Source organism: Chrysemys picta, chromosome 10, assembly GCF_011386835.1.
Source record: "Chrysemys picta bellii isolate R12L10 chromosome 10, ASM1138683v2, whole genome shotgun sequence".
In the NCBI taxonomy this organism is placed as follows: Eukaryota; Metazoa; Chordata; order Testudines; family Emydidae; genus Chrysemys; species Chrysemys picta.
In genome coordinates, this window is record NC_088800.1 from 68,356,697 (window position 1) to 68,380,532 (window position 23,836).

The 23,836-nt window shown below is 42.3% G+C and overlaps 2 protein-coding genes across 17 annotated transcripts in view; both read right to left on the reverse strand.

The window, feature by feature from the left end:
* Positions 1-23,836, reverse strand: part of SNX29 (sorting nexin 29) — a 497,538-nt gene that overhangs the window by 460,286 nt on the left and 13,416 nt on the right. For 11 of the 16 annotated variants that reach the window (XR_010590846.1, XR_010590847.1, XM_005307585.5 and 8 more), the window contains exons 3-5: positions 23,517-23,569; positions 20,287-20,411; positions 2,226-2,406 (exon numbers count right to left, since the gene is read on the reverse strand). Coding sequence is in view for 13 of the 16 variants with exons in the window: in XM_005307585.5 (XP_005307642.3) it covers positions 2,226-2,406; positions 20,287-20,411; positions 23,517-23,569 (359 nt within the window). In the remaining 3 variants the exon portion in view is untranslated. Of the gene's footprint in view, positions 1-2,225; positions 2,407-7,758; positions 7,868-7,958; positions 8,044-19,410; positions 19,494-20,286; positions 20,412-23,516; positions 23,570-23,836 lie in introns of those variants that run through there. The other 5 variants (XM_065558889.1, XM_065558890.1, XM_042861637.2 and 2 more) reach the window with 5 other exon arrangements.
* Positions 1-23,836, reverse strand: part of LOC135973815 (uncharacterized) — a 1,510,190-nt gene that overhangs the window by 417,004 nt on the left and 1,069,350 nt on the right. The gene's annotated exons all lie outside the window — the stretch shown is intronic.

The following is a 23,836-nucleotide window of genomic DNA, read 5'->3' on the forward strand; positions in this document are numbered from 1 at the left end:
CATCAGGCATTGGGATCTCAACCCGGAATTCCAATGGGCAGACGAGACTGCGGGAACTATGGGATAGCTACCCACAGTGCAACGCTCCGGAAGTCGACGCTAGCCTCAGTACATGGACACACACCACCGAATGAATGTGCTTAGTGTGGCCGCATACACTTGACTTTATACAATCAGTTGCCAAAAATCGAATTCTGTAAATTTGGATTAATCCCGTAGTGTAGACATACCCAAAGCATGCTATCTTTGAGTTTTCTGCCTTTAACTACAAGGCTAGAGAACATAATTTTCAGCATATATACACATAACTCCTCGCATATTTTCCATATAAACATCTCACAATGATTATGACCACTGTGACACAGTCTTTCATTAAAGATCTTGCATGTCATTCTTTCGGTGAATCCAGGGGATCCCTGTACCCCAGGGCCCTCTCCCAGTTGGCATCAAGAGTTCCTTGGGTCAACCCTGAATCTACCTCTTTCTTTATTATGTACAGACACTACCACTATACAAATAAGAGTACTTCCCTTAGACATTTGATAAGATACCAAACAAAAAACTTGAAGGTTAAGTAAAAAACTGGAGGCGTCTGTGAAAGATTGGATGTCTTGAATGTTAACTAGCCAGCAGAAAGGCTAGAGTAACTCAGAGTAGATGGAAGGAAATCTTTTTCTATGGAGTGGAAAAGTGGGTCCCCAACAGCTTACTGCTAGGAATGATCTTGCTTGCTACACCCATAAAGTGATTTAGAAAGGGGAGCAAACTGCTTGATATTAAAAGGAAATCTTTCTATTGAATTCAACAGGAGTCGGATAAGGCCCAAAATCTATGGATGACAGACACTGGAAGGATAACAGATATTCTTGAGAATCTTCAGCGACAGGAGGATCTAAGCAGACTGGAGAAAAGGACAAAAGTATGTCATATAGAACTGAATGTGATTAAAATCAATAACATTACCCACTTCCATAGTGCCTTTCATCTGACGATTACAAAGTGCACGTTAAATTATTCCTTAACACTTCTATAGCACACTACCCTTTTTACAAATAAGTTGAGACACAGTGATTAAGTGACTTCCTCAAAGTCTGACAGAACCCTGAATCCTGAGTCCAAAATCATAAAAACATAACAACAGCCATACTGGGTCAGACCAATGGTCCATCTAGCCTAGTATCCTGTCTTCTGACAGTGGCCAATGCCAGGCGCTTCAGAGGGAATGAACAGAACAGGCAATCATCAAGTAATCCATCCCCTGTGGCCCATTCCCAGCTTCTGGCTAACAAAGGATAGGGACACCATCCCTGCCCATCCTGGCTAATAATCATTGATGGACCTATTCTCCATGAACTTATCTAGTTCTTTTTTGAACCCTGTTATAATCTTCCCAACATCCTCTGACAAAGGGTTCCACAGGTTGTGTTGTGTGAAGAAATACTTCCTTTTGTTTTTAACCTGCTGCCTACTAATTTTATTTGGTAACCCCTAGTTCTTGTGTTATGAGAAAGAATAAACAACAACACTTCCTTATTTACTTTCTCCACACCAGTCGTGATTTTATAGACCTCTATCCTATTCCCCCTTAGTCATCTCTTTTCCAAACTGAACAGTCCCAATCTTATTAATCTCTCCTCGTATGGAAGCTGTTCCATACCCCTAATAATTTTTATTTCCCTTTTCTGTACCTTTTCCAATTCCAAAATATCTTTTTTGAGATGGAGTAACCAGATGTGCACGCAATATTCAAGATGTGGGTGTACCATGGATCTATATAGAGGCCATATATCATATCATCTATCCCTTTCCTAATGATTCACAACATTCTGTTAGCTTTTTTCACTGCCGCTTCACATTGAGTGGATGTTTTCAGAGAACTATCCACAATGACTGCAAGATCTCTTTCTTGAGTAGTAACAACTAATTTAGACCCCATCATTTTATATGTTTAGTTGGGATTATGTTTTCCATTGTGCATTATTTCCTATCCTCTGCACTAGCCACTGAAATTTTTAGAACGCTTTGGACAGATTATAAAATAAATTGTATAGTAAACAGTTGTCTATGAAAAATTTAAAACAGCAGTTAAAAGTGTGATACTATGTGGTTTAACTAAAATAAAATGGACTACTTCATCGACTACTAGTTTCAGATATTTTTAAATGCCAGTGCTTAGTCTGCAATTGCATGCATTCCTCCATTATTAAGTCATTAAATATAGTTACCTAAGTCGATTTTTATCTGCAAGCAGCATATGGACATATCTTTCCAGAGAATGTTCATTTAATGCACAGCGTAGCCAGGCACGGCCTCTGCCAATATCTGTAGTAATAGTCCTCAGAGAGTAGAAGCGCTGTAGTTCATGTTTATTCAGAACTTCTCTTACGTAGTACCAAAACACTGGCTCTGCAAGATATATTAAGATACAAAAATACACTTAACAAATATGTCTGGTCTATTTTCCTCTCTCCCTATCACAAAGTCATTAAAGAGAATACCATTTATATCATTTCTATTCTTACCTCCAAATTTTTATGCCAGTTTTTTCAAATATCATTCTAAAGCCAATATAATTACTATTTCATGCTTAAGCACACACAATAAACTGTCTCCTATCTATAGAACATGCTATTTTACTAAAACAATACAATTACCTGCTTATGACCTTGAACATAGATGAATCATTGCCCAGCTTGTTGTAACCCTTCAGTTTAGTAGCTTGCTTACTTCTACAGAATTTCTCTGAAGCTATTGACTGTAGAGATTTGTGATAAGAATTATCCCTGCAGGATTCCACCTTCACTCCTAAATCTAATATATATTTAAAAAGTCATCCAATTTAACAGCAGGGCCAAAATTTCATCTGGGGATGCATATTGCTATCGTTTTTAAAAACACACCTATGCTCCAGAATTGATAAATTTGTGACTGATGTAAGATAACTTAAGTTTGCTGGCAACAAATTCTACTTACTATTAAAAACCTCCCATCAAATTACCGTATTGCAGTTAACTACCATTCTACTCTATATAGGTTCTCATACCATGCTCAACACTCTGACATCTGACCATTTTCCAGCAGTGCATTAAGCAATATGATTAACACTTGTCCTGTGTTTGTTCTCTCCTCCTGTCCCTAGGGGAGAAGTAGAGTGGGTTTTGGGTATGGTGGTTGTTGTTGTTTTTGTTTTTTGTGGGGGGGGGGGGGGAGACAGGAAGGAGAGAGAATTTGGTTTGTTTTTTTAAATATGCATGTTGCTATGTGTTTATGCTAGTGAAGGCAAGGTCAAATAAATGTGCCTTGTACTTGATGTGGAAGGTGGTGCAGATTGTGATGGTCATTATTTCTTGGGGGAGTTAATCCCACAATCTGGAACTGGCCCCCAAGAAAGTTCTGAATTAGAGGTAATGACAATACACAGGTCAAGAACAGCATACGTGTGTACAATAAAACACTTTTACTTCACCACATTTTTCAATTAAACTCAAGATGTTCTCAGGATACTTTTATGGCAGGTCACATCCTCCCAATTCACTGGGTAGAAAGGAGCAGCCATCTATTAGCTTATTCCTTGCCATTAAAATACTGTATTTTCTGGCGTATAAGACTACTTTTTAACCCAGGAAAATCTTCTCAAAAGTCGGGTGTCGTCTTATACGCCGGGTGTCGTCTTATAGGGCGGGTGCTGAAACTTCCGAGCCGGACTGGAGAATCTGCGGTCGCCGCATATGGTGGGGGGAGCTCAAAAACGGCCGCGGCCGCATCCCCGCCCGATGACGAGGTGAGGGGGCGCCTCACCGGGAAGGTGTAAGTGAAGGGCGGAGCAAGCTGCAGGCGTCCGGGACGCCCGGGGAATGGAAAAAAGAGATAGAGCGGCGCTGTGCCCAGAAAAACACGCCTCTTTCACAGTCTGGCCCGCCCTTGTATCCTATTACCGTACCTCCTTCTCTGCCTCTCAGATCTCGCTCCTGAGGACTGCAGTGAAGCGGCGCAGGCGCGCATGTGCGAGATCTGAGAGGCAGAGAAGGAGGTAATAGGATACAAGGGCGGGCCAGACGGGTGAAAGAGGCGTGTTTGCGCTACCGCTCTGATAGTCTTGGAGACAGGGAGGGCTGGGCAGGCAGGGAGAGCTGACCAATCCAAGCAGGTTTTGTATACAACAACCAGCCAATCGCCGGTAAGGTACATCGCTTGCCATGATTGGCTGGTTGTTGTATACTGGGTACCACATACAGTACAGCACCAGTATCTGTACCTGTTCATACAGTATAGCACCAGTACATACAGTACAGTATACAAATGTCCAACAGTCAAAACCCCATCATGGCTCCACCAGCAAGAAGAAAGAAATATGAAGCCAGTTTCAAACTTAAAGTGGTAAACTTTGCCATGGAACATAATAACTGCGCTGCTGCAAGCCAATATGGAGTAACAGAAAAGATGGTTTGGGACTGGAAAGCAAATGAAAAAGCATTAAAGAGTATGCCAAGGGGTAAGTGTGCATTAAGAAGAGGCACTCCACATTGGCCAGAACTCGAAAAACATGTAGCAGACATGGTGAATGAGCATCGCCAAAACGGTTATGTAGTGACACGAAATAAAATACATTTGTTTGCACTTCAGTGGGCCAAATCTAACCCAGATCACAGCAACAGATTTAAGGCCACTGTATCCTGGTGTACTAGATTCATGGGAAGGCATAATATGGTACTGAGGCAAAAGATGAAAATTGCCCCAAAATTACCTGCAGATCTTGATAGCAAAGTAAATAGTTTCCATCGATACGTAATACAACAGCGCACTAAACATGGCTATGCGTTAAGTAGTATTGGAAATATGGATGAAACTCCAATGAATTTTGATATGGTTGGAAATAAAACTGTCCATCAAAAAGGTGAAAAAACAATTTTAATTAAAACAACAGGACATGAGAAGTCCAGTTTTACAGTGGTACTAGGATGCACAGCTGATGGCGCCAAACTGAGACCAATGATTATTTTTAAAAGAAAAACAATGCCGAAATTCAAGTTCCCTGTTGGTTGTTTTGTACATGTGAATGAAAAAGGCTGGATGGATGAAGAAGGGGTAAAGCTATGGCTTGATAATGTATGGAGCAGGCGACCAGGTGGACTTATTCAAAAATGTAGTCTACTGGTGTGGGATATGTTCAGGGCTCATTTAACTCCCAGCACCAAGCAAATGCTTGCAAGACTAAACACAGATGCGGCAGTTATTCCTGCAGGATTGACATCGTTGGTACAGCCACTGGATGTGTGCCTAAACAAGCCATTTAAAGATCGCATTCAAGAACAGTGGAATGAATGGATGGTTAGCGGCGAAAAGTCATTCACAAAAGGAGGAAACATGCGTGCTCCACAGTTGGATATTTTGTGCAAGTTTGTCATAAAAGCCTGGAATGATATTGATGCAGAAAACAGTAATCAAGTCTTTCAAGAAGTGTGGCATATCAAATTCATTAGATGGTATGGAGGACGACTACTTGTGGCAAGATGAAGAGGAAGCCGAAGCTGAGACCACACCATCTGATACGGAATTCGATCCATACGATGACTGCCTTACAAATGTATCACAAGATGTCATTGATGTACTTATGATATCAGATGACGAACAGGAGGATTTTGAAGGCTTTTAAAGGGAAACTGTCACGCCAGCAAAACCTGTAAAAATACCGTAGCTTGCAGTTATGATGGGCGTTGCTAACTCGCCAGGGACTTGCCCGGCACTTGGGGCTTGTCTATACTTACGCGCTGGTTCGGCGGCAGGCAATCGAACTTCTGGGTTCGATTTATCGCGTCTAATCTGGACGCGATAATCGAACTCAGAAGTGCTCCCCGTCGACTCCGGTAATCCTGCTCGCCGCGAGGAGTACGCGGAGTCAACAGGGGAGCCTGCCTGCCGGGTCTGGACCGCGGTAAGTTCGAACTAAGGTACGTCGACTTCAGCTACGTTATTCACGTAGCTGAAGTTGCGTACCTTAGTTCGATTTGGGGGTTTAGTGTAGACCAAGCCTTGCTCTCTCTCTCTTGTTTGTTATCTTCCTCCTATCATCATCAGTTCCAGTTTGGTTGACAGCTTAGAAAACAAACAGCATGGCAGCTCCCATGGGTTTATTGTCTTATCCTTCCTTTCAGCTTTAGAGTGAATTAGGAAAAGTTTAATCCACTTGCACTGTTTTATGTTTACATGTTTGATGACAAACAGCCTTATGTTTATAAGTGACAGTTTTCCTGCTAAGTACCTGCATGTCATAAGCATTTGAATTAAAATTACCATATTGAAATCAAATCTGATGTTTTTTTAATTTTTTTTGGTGTGCGTTGGAAGAGGGGTAGTCTTATACGGCGAGTATATCCCAAACTCTATATTTTAACTGGAAAAGTTGGGGGTCGTCTTATACGCCCAGTCGTCTTATACGCCGGAAAATACGGTAATATTTTTAATAAGTTATATGCAGTTTGACAATTACTATTGACCATCAGTATTGCATGAAATATATATATTGCTCAAAACCAAACTATACAGCAATATTAGCATTAGAGTTTTGTGACGACGCCAAATGGTCACAATTAGAGAAGACTGAGAAACTTCTAAAGGACCTAATAAAGCTAGACAATTGGCAACATGAAAACAGATTAAATTCAAGGCAGATCAGTACAAGGAAATGAATATGGGAGAGAACAATTTAAACTACTCCTACACTTTGCTGTTAATTTAGAAGCCATCAACCACTCAGGAGAGAGACACAAGCACCCTTGTTGACAGCTCAATGAAAACCTCTGCTCAATGTAAAATGGTAGTCAAAAACCAAATAAGATTTAGGTTTTTATTAAGAAAAGGATAGCGAAACCTCATACTGCCATTACATAAATTGATAGTAAACCCTTCCCTTGAATACTGTGCTCAGTTCTGGCCATCCCATCTCTCAAAGCATATAACAGAAATATAAAAGGTTCAAAGAAAGGCAATAAAAAAAAAAAAAAAAAATCACAAAAGGCATACAATCTCTTCTCAGGTTGGAAGTTTTTAAACACCTCAATCCTGTCACATCTTATTTGTCTTCTCTAAATTAAATAAGCTTGGTTGTTTAATGCAATTAATATTATAGGAAAGGTCAATCAGGCAGTCCTTTTTTTCTCTCTGCTAATATAAAAACTTTGCAGAAGTTCACGCTTTTGAATAGGGATTGCATGCTGAGAGACACAGTTATTGTGGAAGCTGTTGGTGCGGTTAGCTGCTTTTTTAGGTTTATTTGCCTCTAATCTGTTAAAAGGAAACTAAAATGTTAAACTGGCATCTTTTTAATACATTTTTTGAAACCTAAATACAAGGATGAATAAAAATAGAACCATATAACCTTGTGCAACTCAGTACCACAAGATATTATTGAAAAAAATTAGGGAAAAATATTGAAGTGTGAACAAGAAAATTGGCAGTTCCGCTAAATGAGATGAAAACATGTAAGAGATAGGAACCTCACACTTCAAAGACATATCAACCACATATCCCTGGGGTTATAAAGGAACTTCCCCCATGGGCATGTTTATCACAGACATTTTCATTTGGGGGATTTATACATTTCTGTGAAACACAGAATACTGGACAAGATGGACCACTGGTTTGATCCAGTATAACAATTCTCACTGTCCCCTGTTCCTTTACACACGGATCCTACACATGGACTAAATTTAACAACTAAAATGGAACTATTCACATGTGCAAAATTAAACGTGTGCTTACCATGGATTAGGGCCTTATATAATGAACTAACATGGAAAAGATAAAGAGGGCCACACTATATGTGTGGAAGCTTTATTACTATTTCTGTAGCTCTGGTCTGGCTTGCATTTATTTGGGTCTCTCCATTTCAAACAGTTAAACTGGCATATCTAAGAAAAGAAAAGATTCCTTAAAATAAAATACATCAGTAGCAAAACTACCTCGATTTACTTCTTTTATGAAGACAGTCTCTTATGATTGTTTATGAAAACATGCATTCATTTGTGTTTCAGTAAGACAGAAAAACTGAAAGAGGAAATGAAAATGTTACTGGAATGAAAAAACAAATAGATTTCCCCTTCTGCTCAAAGCTAACAATCCCTCTGTTTCCTGGCACTCTGCTTATTGACAGCAATCAAGGCTTTCTGAAAAGGATGGAATTTCGGGCATCAACAGTTAATATTCAAAATTTATTGAATATAAATTAAATACTAGCATTACATACTATAGTCCAATATGAACATATTGATATAAGGTGGGATTTCCAAAAGCACTAAGTCACTGATTAATTGGGAGCAGACACACAGAGCTTTTGAAAAATCCCACCTCTCAGGTTTACAATACTATACAGGTTTACAATACAATACAGTCTGACAATCACATACATAAATAATAATCAGGAAGAAGATCTACTCTGTATTCAATGTATCCTGCATAAATGTGAGGCAATATACTGATATTATGCAAGTTACTCAAATATTTACTCAAATATTCACCCACTTTACACAAAATAAAGTTTACATAAATTATACATTCAGTTTTGCTCTATTTGATTATAGGTTCCATAAAGCTCCCATGTGTTATACATTACTCAGCTGTGTATTACAAGGTTAGAATGCCATCCTGAAGTGGTTTATTGGGCAAGGACGAACTAATTTTGAAGTCTGGTTTCAGAAAGTACAAATCTATGGCTTTTTGATGGGGAGAAGGGGAAAAGCCCAAAGTTCACAACTTAGGCATTGTAACTAGCTTGTACTTAAATGTTTGCCTTGTAATTAGTTGGAAAATGCTTTTAAACATTTTATAGCATTTTTCACATTAAGTGACATTGTACAATATTTTGACATTGCCTTTTCTGTGCTATGTGAATAGATTTTTTTAATTTCTTATTTATTCACAGCCAAGCAGGTGCAAAATTCTGTTGTTTTTAATTGGTCGTTTGATTAGATACTAATATTTTAATTCCCCCATACACACATTGATATAAATTAGTCATTCTTCTTTATAAACATATACAGAAAATGATGGTGGTTATCACAGAAGTCTTCTGCATTATGAATCATAAGACACTGTAGGGAGGGTAATCACTGCCTATAATACAATAAGATAGCATGCTGTAAAGAAGAAAGAATGTTTAAGATAAGAACATAAGAATGGCACTCTTGAGGGAATCCTGCACCAAAAAATTAAAATTCTGCACACAATATTTTAAAATTCTGCAAAATTCTGCATATTTTATTTGTCAAAATAACACTATATAATTGTATCAGTTGCAATTATTTTGGTAATGTATTTCAAAATACCTGTCAGCAACTATGTCTGTAACAATAAAGACAACAAAAATTCCCCCAGGAGTAGAGTGTTAAAAAAAAACCTACGACAACCCAGTTCCTGTATCTCTGCCCCCTCCCACCCAGAGCTGAGACGGGGGAGAGGGGGTGGCAGACACCCATACCTTCTGCCCACAGAGCCCAGCCGTGGGGCACCCCTCAGCCCAGACACCCACAACCCCTTGCCCCCAGACAACCCCTTGCCCCCAGAGCCCAGCTGCAGGTACCCATGCACCCAGACACCTGCAACCCCTCTCTCCTCAGAGCCCAGTTGTAGGGCATCCCCGCACCTCCTCCCCACAGTGCCCAGAGGGAGAAACTGCCTGATGCTGGGTCACAGGCTTGTACTGAGTTTCCTGAATGCCGCCTCCTTCCTTCAGAGTGTGCTGGGAACTGTACCTGCTGGGAACCCTCTAGCTCCTCCTTCCCTGTCCCCTGGCGGGGCCTTCTATTTGCAAGCTAGGAAGCTGGGCTCTGCTGGATCCAGCAGCCCCTAGTGGCAGCCAGCAGTTCTGCAGTGCCAATTCTGCAGTGAAAAAGAAATTCTGCACAGAACAGTACATAAGAACATAAGAATGGCCATACTGGGTCAGACCAAGGGTCCATCCAGCCCAGCATCCTGTCTGCCGACAGTGGCCAATGCCAGGTGCCCCAGAGGGAGTGAACCTAACAGGCAATGATCAAGTGAGCTCTCTCCTGCCATCCATCTCCACCCTCTGACAAAGAGAGGCTAGGGACACCATTTCTTACCCATCCTGGCTAATAGCCATTAATAGACTTAACCTCCAAGAATTTATCTAGTTCTCTTTTAAACCCTGTTATAGTCCTAGCCTTCACAACCTCCTCAGGCAAGGAGTTACAGAGGTTGACTTTGCGCTGTGTGAAGAAGAACTTCCTTGTATTTGTTTTAAACCTACTGCCCATTAATTTCATCTGGTGGCCCCTAGTTCTTATATTATGGGAACAAGTAAATAACTTTTCCTTATTCACTTGCTCCACACCACTCATGATTTTATATACCTCTATCATATCCCCCCTTAGTCTCCTCTTTTCCAAAAGTCCTAGCCTCTTTAATCTCTCCTCATATGGAACCCGTTCCAAACCCCTAATCATTTTAGTTGCCCTTCTCTGACCCTTTTCTAATGACAGTATATATTTTTTGAGATGAGGATACCACATCTGTACACAGTATTCAAGATGTGGGCGTACCGTGGATTTATATAAGGGCAATAAGATATTCTCCATCTTATTCTCTATCCCTTTTTTAAACATTCCTAACATGCTTTTTTGACTGCCACTGCACACTGCGTGGACGTCTTCAGAGAACTAACCACGATGACTCCAAGATCACTTTCCTGATTAGTTGTAAGCTAAATTAGCCCCCATCATATTGTATGTATAGTTGGGGTTATTTTTTCCAATGTGCATTACTTTACATTTATCCACATTAAATGTCATTTGCCATTTTGTTGCCTAATCACTTAGTTTTGTGAGATCTTTTTGAAGTTCTTCACAGTCTGCTTTGGTCTTAACTATCTTGAGCAGTTTAGTATCATCTGCAAACTTTGCCACCTCACTGTTTACCCTTTTCTCCAGATCATTTATGAATAAGTTGAATAGGATTGGTCCTAGGACTGACCATTGGGGAACACGACTAGTTACCCCTCTCCATTCTGAACATTTACCATTTATTCCTACCTTTTAGTTCCCTGTCTTTTAACCAGTTGTCAATCCATGAAAGGATCTTCCCTATTATCCCATGACAACTTAATTTACGTAAGAGCCTTTTGTGAGGGACCTTGTCAAAGGCTTTCTGGAAATCTAAGTACACTATGTCCACTGGATCCCCCTTGTCCACCTGTTTGTTGACCCCTTCAAAGAACTCTAATAGATTAGTAAGATATGATTTCCCTTTACAGAAACCATGTTGACTTTTGCCCAACAATTTATGTTCTTCTATGTGTCTGACAATTTTATTCTTTACTATTGTTTCAACTAATTTGCCCGGTACGGACGTTAGACTTACCGGTCTGTAATTGCCGGGATCACCTCTCGAACCCTTTTTAAATATTGGCGTTATATTAGCTATCTTCCAGTCATTGGATACCGAAGCCAATTTAAAGGACAGGTTACAAACTATAGTTTCTTTCACATATAGTGAAACCCCCTCCCCATCACCACCTCCCCCCACAATCTGTTCTGTCCTTCCAATATATTTAGTACCCTGGAATGATTATGTCCCATTGATTGTCCTCACTCCACCAGGCTTCTGTGATGCCAATTATATTAATATCCTCCTTTAACACAAGGCATTCTAGTTCACCCAACTTATTATTTAGACTTCTAGCATTTGTGTACAAGCAGTTTAAAAATTTGTCACTGTTTATTTGTTTACTCTTTTCTGATGTGTCAGATTCTTTTTTATGTGAATGTTTCTCATCTGATCTGGCCCATACTTCATCCTCTCCTTCTGACTAAAACCTAGAGAATATCTATCAATAGACTCTCCTCTAAGAGAAGTCTCTATCCAATCCACGTGCTCCTCTGCAGCAATCGGTTTTCCCCCATCTCTTAACTGAAAAACTGCTCTGCAACCTTTTTAATGTTAAGTGACAGCAGTCTGGATCCACTTTGGTTTAGGTGGAGCCCATCCTTCCTGTATAGGCTCCCCCACCCCAAAAGTTTCCCCAGTTCCTAATACATCTAAACCCCTCCTCCCTACACCATCGTCTCATCGACGCACTGAGACTCTGAAGCTCTGCCTGCCTATCTGGCCCTGCACGTGGAACTGAAAGCATTTCTGAGAATGCCATCATAGAGGTCCTGGATTTCAGTCTCTTTCCTAGCAGCCTAAATTTGGCCTCCGGAACATCTCTCCTACCTACGTCATTGGTGCCTACATGTACCAAGACCACCGGCTCCTCCCCAGCACTATACGCAAGTCTATCTAGATGCCTCGAGAGATCCGCAACCTTTGCACCAGGCAGGCAAGTCACCATACGGTTCTCCCGGTCATCACAAACCCAGCTATCTATGTTTCTAATGATCAAATCTCCCATTACTAACACTGTGCAAATTCTGCATTGCGCAGTGGCGCAGAATTCCCCAAGAAGTAGAATGGCCATACTGGGTCAGACCAAGGATCCATCTAGCCCAGTATCCTCTCTTCCAACAGTGGCCAATGTCAGGTGCTTCAGAGGGAATGAACAGAATAGTCAATCATTGAGTGATCCATCCCCGTCATCCACTCCCAGCCTCTGGCAGTCAGAGGCTAGGGACATCCACAGCATGGGGTTGTATACCTGACCATCCTGGCTAATAGCCATTAATGGAGCTATCTTCCATTAACTTATCTAGTTCTTTTTTTAACCAAATTATAGTTTTGGCCTTCACAACATCTCCTGGAGTTTGTGGTGGGGCGACTACCCCACACCCCGAGAGACTGGGCTGCGGCAGGCCTAGACGCCTGCGTAGACGCGCGGCCAATCAGGAGAGGGCTTACTAGGAGCCAATCAGAAGGCAGATTGGAGCCAGCCAATCAGGGCCCGGCTTAGCCATATAAAAGGCTGCCCAGAGCAGGAGCAGTCAGTCTGCCCCAGGCCTTCAGAGGGGAAGGTCTGTCTCCAGCGCCTGGAGGCCAGCACCATGGACAGCACAGTGCAGGCCGGCCGGCCTGAGAGAGTGGGAGAAGGACCTACTCCATAGCCTGCTAGGCGGCAGGCCTGGGAGGAGGAGGCTTAGCGTAGCGAAGGGCTGTTGGGGAAGCGGTCCAGAGGGATAGTCAGAGGAGGAAGGAGAAGGAAGACAGCGAGACTGTCGCCCGAGGGCCTCTGGACCGGGACTCAGAGTAGTGGGCGGGCCTGAGTCCCCCCCCCTCTTTTTCCCCCCTTTGTTTGCTGTGCTGACCTACGCACAGCCACAGGCCGCCGGGAGCGGCCGGCCAGAACCACGCCAGGTCCTGGACTGGGAGGATCGGACTCGAAGGTGTGGGGCTGTTGTTTACCCCCCCAACCTCCCGGAAAGGGGGTGTGCAGGGACAAAAGGGACACTGTCGGAGGACAGTGCTCCGGAAGAGGACTCCGTATATTGAGGGTGACGCAAGTCCGTGCACCCAACGCAGGTGGAACGGCAGGCGGGACGCCACCCGAAGGGGCGCCCTACTGGTTCGAGCTAATTCCCCGAGACGACCAGGAGGAGGCGCCACAGCGGTGAGCTACTACCCTGTCACAGAGTTCCACAAGCTGATTGTGTGTTGTGTGAAGAAGTACTTCCTTTTGTTTTAAACCTGCTGCCTATTAATTTCATTGGGTGACCCCTGGTTTTTGTGTTATGTGAAAGGATAAATAACACTTGCTTAGTCACTTTCTCCACATCATTCATGGTTTACAAGTATAAGTTATTTGTATTTTCAAGTTCTGTTCCCTAGGTCTGTCACTGGCTCTTCACATGGCCTTAAAAAAGCCACTCAACTTCTGTGCCATGGTTTACCATCTATAAAATAGATTATGCAGCTTCCAAGAATGGGTCACTGGGTTATGATTTATTAGTATAATCCTGGAGCATCCAAGGTAATGGAACAATCTATACCAGTATATTATACCTGAACTACATAGGGGGAGATGATGCAACAAAGAAAAGATAAAACACATGGGCACAAGAGTATCACTGAGAAGGGGCAAGAGCAGAAGAGTTCTAGTGAGCAGGGAGAAGAGAGAAACAGGCACCTAACCTCTGCTTCTGTTAAGACCATTGTGATAACAGAAGTGTAACTGGGGGAGAAGAAAGAGGAGGAATTCTCTGCAAATATTTTGAATCTTCTCAAAATACTGTTCTACCCATTATTCAAACAAACACTGCAAGGAATGCAGACCCTTTATGCTAAAGGACACTAACAAATACCAAAATCTTGACTGAACATCAAAATGAAGTCCTGTATTGTTATTTCAATCCAAGAGAACACAAGAATAAAGGAACATCAAACTAGAGACAGAGCTGCGACACTACTGAGGAAGAAGGGACCTATAACAATTGCATATGCCTTTCAAGATTACATATAGCTACAGCCTTGAGAACCACATTTGCTCTCAAAGGGCAAAAATGTTTTTTTCAGAATCTTTCTTACAAAAAACAAAAATATAATATTTTATATATATTTTTAAGTACCACAGGCTTTTTAAAGATCCACTCAAAAAGGCTGCTCTTTTTCAAAGTGTATCTTTGGTAAAATACTCAGTTTGTATTTAATATGAATAAAAATAAAACAATATTAAAAGATCAGCACTGATGTAAAAAGCAGCATTGTAGATGTTTACAGCGATTCTGGATCATATTTTGTCATAAAATTTGCATCCATTAAGTTCAGCTGAGTTGTCCAACTTTTTTACTGCCAAAGATTGCTGCTAGAGCCACATTTATACAGCAGAAATGTAGCATTCAGATATGTTAATCACAGAGTTCATCTATTCCTTTGTGTTATAGCCACCCTTAATACAAACCAGATCAGAATCATTTTCCTGACAGTAGTACCTTTGTACCTGTTTTGGAGATGCACAATCATTCAGAAAAATAAGTTTACTTGCAAATAGTCACTGACATATTGATCATATGTTCTCTTCAGTCACTATTCGGTGTTGTTAAATTTGCCTGCTGCACCACATCCACATTCTCACTCTTGACTGAGCTTCCACATGTTACTCATTATTACGGTTTCCTATGCAGCCAAAAAAAAAGATACTCCTCTCCTCGAAGTACAAAAAGAATCTCATATTACTGACAGGCAGCCAAGTAAAATGCTTTTTTTTTTTTAAACGGTTATATGAGCACATGGAAGCTTGGGAACAGTTTAGCTGAGCTAGGTAATGTGGATGGATATCTCAGAATTTTAAGATTAAGGAAGTTCACAGACGGAACAAGGAACCTCACATGCTTCTGATTTTACCACCAACCATACAGTGAGCCCTAAAGCATAATAGTTAGGGCCCTACTAAATTCACAGTCCATTTTGGTCAATGTCACAGTCATAGGATTTTAAAAATCATAAATTTCATTATTTCAGCCATTTAAATCTGAAATTTCACGGTGTTGTAATTGTAGGGGTCCTGACCCAAAAAGGAGTTGGGGGGGGGGGGAATCCCAAGTTTATTGTATAGGAGGTTGTGGTAGTGCTACCCTTACTTCTGCGCTGCTGCTGGTGGAGAGCTGCTTTCAGAGCTAGGTACCCAGCCAACAGCTGCCGCCCTCCAGCTAACCAGTTCTGAAGTCAGCGCAGAAGGGTGGCAATACCGTGCCCCTCCCACCAAAAATAACCTTGTGACCCTCCTGCAACTCCTTTCTGGGTCAGGACCCTCAATTTGAGAAACGCTGGTCTCCCCAGTGAAATTTATAAGTATAGGGTAAAAGCTCACAAAAGACCAGATTTCACCAGGGGGGAGGCATGACCAGATTTCATGGTCTGTGACAAATTTTTCATGGCCATGAATTTGGTAGGGCCCTAATAATAGTGAGGAATATAGGAATGCATTTAAATGTCAAAGTATTGTGATCACCAGGAGCAGTAATAGGTAACTGTAGAATACGAGATCTTGGATTAGGAGAGGGCAGAACAGCTGCTGAACAAAAGGATGAGTTTGTTGATTGGAGGCTGGGGAGGCCATCCACTGAAGAAACTACCAATGGGAGGAGGGAGAAAGAAGCAAAGCATTCTGCCATCCCAATCCACACTAAAAAAAAAAAGGCAACAACAGGTATAGAAGAAGCTAGGATTCCACAAAGATCTGAATAAGCAGCTGAACTTTTATTTGTTTATCAAGTCTGAACCTCCAAACTGTTTTGAGTTTTGCCCATCACTACCGAGGAAAGAAATGTTCAAAGCTATCTATACAAACCACACTGAAAGGATAATTCAGAGAACGTGCACAATAATTTCCAAAGAAAGACAAGTCTTTAGGCTTCAAAGAAAACATTAATACAAGAGTCCAGAACACCAGCATAACTTATCTTAGCCCATGACCAACAAGAACAAAAACTGCATTAACTAAATTATGAGAAAAAAATAAGATTAAACTACAAGTTCCTATTGCACTTAACTGTATTTGTAATATGCCATAATTTGTAATTATGGAAACTGTAGGTGGAGGTCACAGTAAGTATAATAAATTCCACCATATAGATGGATTAAATGTCCAAATATATTACTTCAACACTTGTTACAGTTGAGTGATTTTCAGAAGCCTGAAGAAAGAACAGGAGTACTTGTGGCACCTTAGAGACTAACAAATTTATTAGAGCATAAGCTTTCGTGGACTACAGCCCACTTCTTCGAAAGCCTGAAGGTTATGGTCCCTTATAATTAAGGCTACATTTTAGTCACAGATAATTTTAGTAAAAGTCATGGACAGGTCACGGGCAGTAAACAAAAATTCCCAGCCCGTGACCTGTCCATGACTTCTACTATATACCCTTGACTAAAACTTGGGTGCTCTGGGGTAGGGGGCAGCCCAGGGGCACTGTGCAGGTGTTCTGGGGCAGGAGCACGTGGCCCGGAACCAGAGGTGAAAGTAAGCCAGTACGGGCCGGTATGGAGGACCAGTAAGAAATGTGCAGTCTGACTCCTCCTCCAGCCAGGCTGAAGATGCTAGGCTCCGTGCTTTCCCCCTGCCTGGCACTCAGCAGTGGCTGAGGTGGCTCCCCTCTAGCTTGCAGCAGGGAGCAGGGAGACTGGCTGAGAGGGAGAAGCAAGCCTAACCCCTGCATAAGAATAGTTTAAAATCAGCTGTTCCCTGCGCAGTTCAGCCCCTGGGGTTAGGAGACATTTCTGGCATCCTTGTTAATTTCACTCACAGTTGCTGGGGGTCAGGGGGAGGGTGTGTTTGACCATGGCAGGGGCAGTTCTTTTCTGCCCCTGGGATGAGGGGATCTTTCCAATACTAATATACACAACAAAGCATTTGGCTGCACAGCTTAAATCCTCCCCACCCCTCACTCAGCAGGGGCTCTCCCATCTAGCTGCCTGCTTAAGAACATAGGGCGCAATCTCAGATCTCTTCTTGTTTTGTCCTGCCTGCAGAGTGCAGAGGCTGAAATTGACAAAACTTTCTCTAAGTATCTTGTATATTTCATGAAGGCTATTCGAGTTGTCCTTCATTCACCCCTGCACTGCCTTCCCCTACTACTAGCCACCCACTGGTGTGCCCCCTGCACTCTTTTATGTGCCTGGAAGGGAGATTAAAAAATCCTTGATATCTGACTTGCTAGGAAATAGGGAGGATCTAGGGAAAGTGGGGCACTGGTGAGCATGGTGCAATGCAGTCCCTTGCCCCCCTGGCTCCCTCTATGTGGGGGTATGGCACTCAAAAGCTAACTTTGGAACATCCACATGAATGTCTTCCTGGGAAAACAAAATCTTCTTGTCTTTCTTCACAGATCTAAATCTACTCTGATCCAGGTATGTTCTAAATGTATAGGTACAGTATGGATGGATATCTCAAAAAAGATAGCATTTCAGTGTAGGAGTTGGACCAACAGCCCCCTGGGGAAGGACATACTCCATTAAGCAGCACACATTAAGCAGAAGTCCCTGAGGTGTTAGCCCAGAAACACTTGTCTCCTGCCCCCCCCCCCTTAAAAGGGCACTGGCACCTTCCCCACAGGACAGTAATACATACAGTATGTATGTGTATGAATGTGTGTGTCACAAACAATGCAGCTGCAGCCTGCCGCCGACTGCCCTGACCCCAGCAACCGGCCCCTACTATTGTATTATAGTAGTATTGGAGCTCCCCTCATCCAGGAGGCAGAAAAGAACTGCCCCTGCCATGGTCACACACACGCTCCGCTTCCCCTCACCCGCCCCAACAACTGTGAGTGAAATTAACAAGGGTGCCAGAAACAGCTCCTAACCCCGGGGGCTGAACTGCGCAGGGAACAGCTGAGATTAAACTGTTCTTATACAGGGGGTAGGCTTGCTTCTCCCTCTCAGCCAGTCTCCCTGCTCCCTGCTGCAAGCTAGAGGGGAGCCCCTGCAGCCGCTGCTGAGTGCCAGGCAGGGGGAAAGCACGGCCTAGCATCGGCAGCCTGGCTGGAGGAGGAGGGAAGACATGGAGAAAAATGTGACAGTGAGTTTTCACTTTTTCAGGCTTATTCCAATAATAAAGTTTTATTACAGACAGTATTTTTAGTAGTAGTAGCAGCTTTATTTTCTATATCTATGTCATGCAATGGGAGGGATCCATGAAGTAGGTAGGAGAGGTGGGTTGCTTGCGATTGGACCATATGGGTAAGAAATGTAAATTACTTTCACCCCTGCCCAAACCCCAGGGCTCCCAGCTGCCTGTGCAGCTGGTAGCTCCGGGGGCAATTTAAAGGGCCCAGGGCTCCCAGCTTCAGCCGGATCCCCATGCCCTTTAAATCCTGATTTAAAAGCCCTGGGATTTAAAGGCCCCACCTCTTCCGGTAGAGGCCACACCTCTTCCAGGTGAGGCCCCGCCCCCTCCGCAGGACTCTGGAATACCAGTAAGTCTTTTAAGTTACTTTCACCCCTGCCCGGGACTCCTGCTGCTGCTGGGGGAGGGGGTAGGCTGGAGGGCTCCCTGGCGGGCTCCGCACGGCTCCCAGAAGCAGTCAGCATGTCCCTGCAGCCCCTAGGTGGAGGCATGGCCAGGGGGGCTCCGCACGCTGCCCCCACCCCAAGCACCCGCTCCGCAGCTCCCATTGGCCAGGAACCACGGCCAATGGGAACTGTGGGGGCAGTGCCTGTAGGTGGAGGCAGAACGCAGAGCTGTCTGGCCACGCCTCCACCTAGGAGCTTGTTGCAGCTTCTGGGGAGACCCCCCCAAGGTAAGCACCAACTCCCTCCCTTAGCCCTGAACCCCCTCCCACACCCAAACTCCTGCTGCTGACGGGGAGGGAGGACAAGGGGGTGCAGTGGCCCGAGACTGCCCCAGCACCCGAACTGCTCAGGCAGCCCCTGGGCTAGTTGCACCAGCCACTGCAGAAGTCACGGAGGTCCCGGAAAGTCATGGAATCTGTGACTTCCATGACATACTCGCAGCCTTACTTATAATACCTTAAAACTGTTATCTCTCGGATGAGGAAGGGAAGACAAACACATCACTGGAGGCCAAGCAAAGGAGACATCATGAAGCTAAACTGTTTAAACACAAAGTGTGGATAAATAAATATGGGGGAATGAAGGGGAGAGAAGAAGAGGAGCAGAAAGGAAACAGAGCCCAACACAAAAGCAAAGTGTTCACTAAAAAAAGGAAGTATTTTGACCACAAAAATAAAAAATGGCAAATAATACTCCACCCAATACAAGCAGCAGAAGCTTTGTTTTTAAAATTCCTGTTGAGGCTTACTATCTCATGCCCACTGCCATAAATTTTGAAAATTAAAAGCAGAATAAAATAGGGTTAATAATGGAACAATACCATTACAAAAGCAACATTACAATTATATAATGTTTAACAATATCAACTGTTACCAAATAAAACGTGCCTTGGAAAGTTCTTACCATAGAATTGTATGGACTGAGAACTCCTGAAAGTAATGGAAGAGATTTTGGGCTAAAACTGCTATAAAAATGAAACTAAACTTAAAAAAAAAATTCAGAGAGTTTATACTGCTATTTACAATCACTTTAAGAAAATAAATTCCAGCATGTACTAAGCTAGTATTAACATCATCTTGGATTTTTATACCAATTTTTAGATATTCAAATATTAAACACTCTTCAACATGAATAAGTACAACATGCTACATAAAAGAGTGAATTAACAAGCATTTTTATTTTATAATGAGACTTCAGTTAAGTATATTAAAAATAGCTTAGAGTCTGGTTTGTTTTCTTAAACCCAAAAATGAGAGGTTATGTCAATTGCTTACACATAACAAGGATGATATTTTGACATTTTTCAATAGGTCAGTTGGAACAGTGCATTACCTGTTTCTGTTCTGCTGGAGAAACCTGCTGCCTGTTTGATTGCTGCTGCTGTTAATGCTAATCCTCGGCTCCTCTTCAAACCGTGCTGTAGTACAGCTTCAAACTGAGCACACAGGCAAGTCACTCTGCAACAGAATACGTGATTAATTAATTAAAGACAATGTGAAAAGAATAAAAATCAATCATGTTTAGATTCAGTGGATTTAGACATCTGGAATAAATGCAGAATGCGCAGGTACATGCAGTTCCCTACATGGAAAGTCCTTTACTTATGCCAGCGGTACTCAAACTGTGGGTCGGGACCTCATAGTGGGTCGCAACCCTATTTTAATGGGGTCGCCAGAGCTAGTGTTAGATTTGCTGGGGCCCGGAGCTGAAGCCAACACCTGAGCCCCACCGCCCAGAGGTGAAGCAGACACCAGAAGGCTTCAGCCCTGGACAGCGGGGCTCAGGTTACAGGTCCCTTCACCCAGGGCAGTGGAGCTCCGGCGGGCTCAAGCTTTGATCCCCCCTCCTGGGGTCGTGCAGTAATTTTTGTTGTCAGAAGGGGGTCGCAGTGCAATGAAGTTTGAGAACCGCTGATTTAGGGTAATCTCTTTAATATGTGAAAGCTCTATAAACCTATTCATATCCACTAGGTTACAGTAACTATACAGAGCCACAGGAAACTGCTTGTTAAAAAACGTTAACAGCCAATTTAGAAATTGATCTTTACATGTTGGAGTGTTTTTTATATCCCATTCATTTCAGCTCCTCTGTACATAACACAATTACATTTTAAACAGATAAACTTCAAAATTTACAACTACTTCATGATTTTTTGGAATATGCGGACAATGTACATGTACAAGTTCTAGGCAATTTTACCTGTTTGTTAGTGATACTTTTGCTGTTTTTCAGATGTATTGTAATACATCAAATGCAAAGCTTATTTCCATTTGTGCAACTGGAACAGCGTCAAACCCACGACACATGAAAAAGCTCAATTTTTATGAGAAAAAGCAAACTACACAAAACTTGTCAGAGTAACATGCTTACACCTTCACTTATGTCTACATCTTGATAGCAGCTGAAATTTTAGATTTCAAGTTTTCTGTAATTATCTTTAAAACTTAAATTATTCAACACAATCTGCACTGCAAACCTGATTAAGAAAATAACATAAAAATGTATATTGACACTCCTCAACTATTTTAGGCATTATAAAATGAAGCAAAATCTGCCTAGAAAGTAATTTAGACATTTTTAAAAATTGATGTCAACCTTACTACTGGACATTTTAGTAAATTTAACTTATTTTTTAAAATTAAGCCAAAGTCCACTATACTCCATTGCTGAATACACCTCTACCCCGAAATAACGCGACCCAATATAACACAAATTTGGATATAACACAGTAAAGCAGTGCTCCGGGCGGGCGGGGCTGCGCACTCCAGTGGATCAAAGCAAGTTCGATATAACGCGGTTTCACCTATAACGCGGTAAGATTTTTTTGGCTCCCAAGGACAGCATTATATTGGGGTAGAGGTGTATGTCATAACAAATACAGCAAAAGCTTTGTTATCTGGCACGTTGGGAGAATGGAAGGTGCCAGTAAGTCAAAAATTCCAGGTAACTAAGAGGGAGGGAGTTTGGGCGCATGAGGGAGCTTAGGACTGGGGGTTGGGGTGCAGGAGGGGGTGCGGGCTCTGGGAGGGAGTTTGGGTATGGGAGGGGGCTCGGGGCAGGGTGGTGGAGTGCGTGAGGGGTTTTGGCGTGCCAGATCCGGGCAGCGCTCACATCGGGCATCTCCCTGCAAGCGGCAACATGTCTGGAGAAACACGGCCAGGAGGCTCTGCACGCTGCCTCCGCCCGCAGGCACCATCCCCGCAGCTTCCTTTGGCCGCAGTCCCCAGCCAATGGGAGCTGCAGAGCCAGTGTTGGGTGGGGTGGGGACAGTGCATGAAGCCCCAGTGGCAGTTCTTCCACCTAGGAGCACTGACCACGGCCAATGGGAGCTGGTCGGGGGGAGCGCCTCTCCGGACATGTTGCCACTTGCGGGGAGCCATCGGAAATGCCAGTTTATAGAGCTTTCCAGTTTGGAAAATGCCAGATAACTCAACTTTTCCTGTATAGTTCTCTCACACTTTGTTTTGCCAAACTATGCATACTGAAGAATGCACTGCAGGCAGCTAGACAAGGAACAATAATCTCTCCGCAAACATTTGAGAGCTGTTAAGGGACAATATCAGGAGTATTAGCTTTGATGATTTTGCTTCCTCTCCATCTAATCTATAAATTGGGTTGGACCAAGATAGGAAAAAGCCCACAAACACAGGAGATCAAAAGAACTCTGGCAAGTTTAAAAAGGAACACTCTTTCAAAAAGGGGCGGTAATTATTTGGGGGAACCAGACAAACACAGGAGACCACAGATAGGGATTTCTGAAGAAGTTAAATCTGCCTAGTTATCATCGGAAGACAGTAAGTTTTTACATGAGATAGACATGCGTGTAGACAGTCTTAAAATCTGTGTTTTCTTCTCAAGCTTTGTTCCTACTGTTACATAAATAATACTTTGGTTTTAAGGAGGCAGTCTGATCACCATATATCATTGGTGACAGTAGGGTTAGTTTACGTCTGGGTTTTCCCAGACATTGCCTCTTTTTTGAGCCTCCGTCCTCTGTTTGGGCAAGCCCTGTAACCATGACAGGTTTTTACATATAGAATAACTTTGGTGAGAAATACTAAGGAAACTTCTTTTGCAATACTAATAAAGTAACACATTATGGAAAAGATAAACAAGATGGAATTTTATGAACAAATGTGAATAATTCAGTGTTTTGTTAAAGATAACTGCTATTAATAGGAATTTCAAAGGGTTTTCATATGTTCATTTTTAATTGGTTAAAATATGAAACCCATAACAGAACAGGGCTAGATTTAAGACATCTATATAAATATAAGATATATAGTCATTTTAAAAACAGAAATATTGGGGTAAAAAATAAAGGTCTTCCTTACTTATATCCAGACTTCAGAATTCAGCATGTTGCCTTAATCCTGCAAACACGTGAGTAGCCCTTTTGTCTGGAATATGATTCATGTGCACCAATATGAGGAAGGCAACCAAGAGTTTCTCAAGCATGTTTTTAAGTGGGTCAAATACTCTACTGGACCAAATATCTTTTTACTATATAGCCTAAGTAGTAATGATATATAAATTTAAACATGCTCCCTAGAGCTTTTTACCTGCTATCAGAATCTGAAGCAATTTCTTTTCTTCCTCCAAACCGGATTTGACACTGTAATAAATAAGTTTAAATAACACGAGTGTTAAGAAACTGAAAATTCTTAAATGCTCTAATTTTAATTTTAAAACCAAAAAAAAGAAGATGTTCACTGACTCAGCATGGAATTTATATTTCAAGCAACATAAAAACCTGGAAGCAAGGCAGGGCTGTAGAGCAGGGCAGTTACAAACCCATCCTGCTGTCAGAAAGAATACTTAATCACATTTTAGCATTATGCTCCCTGACAAAACCTCCACACAGCAAATAGATTCAAACAGC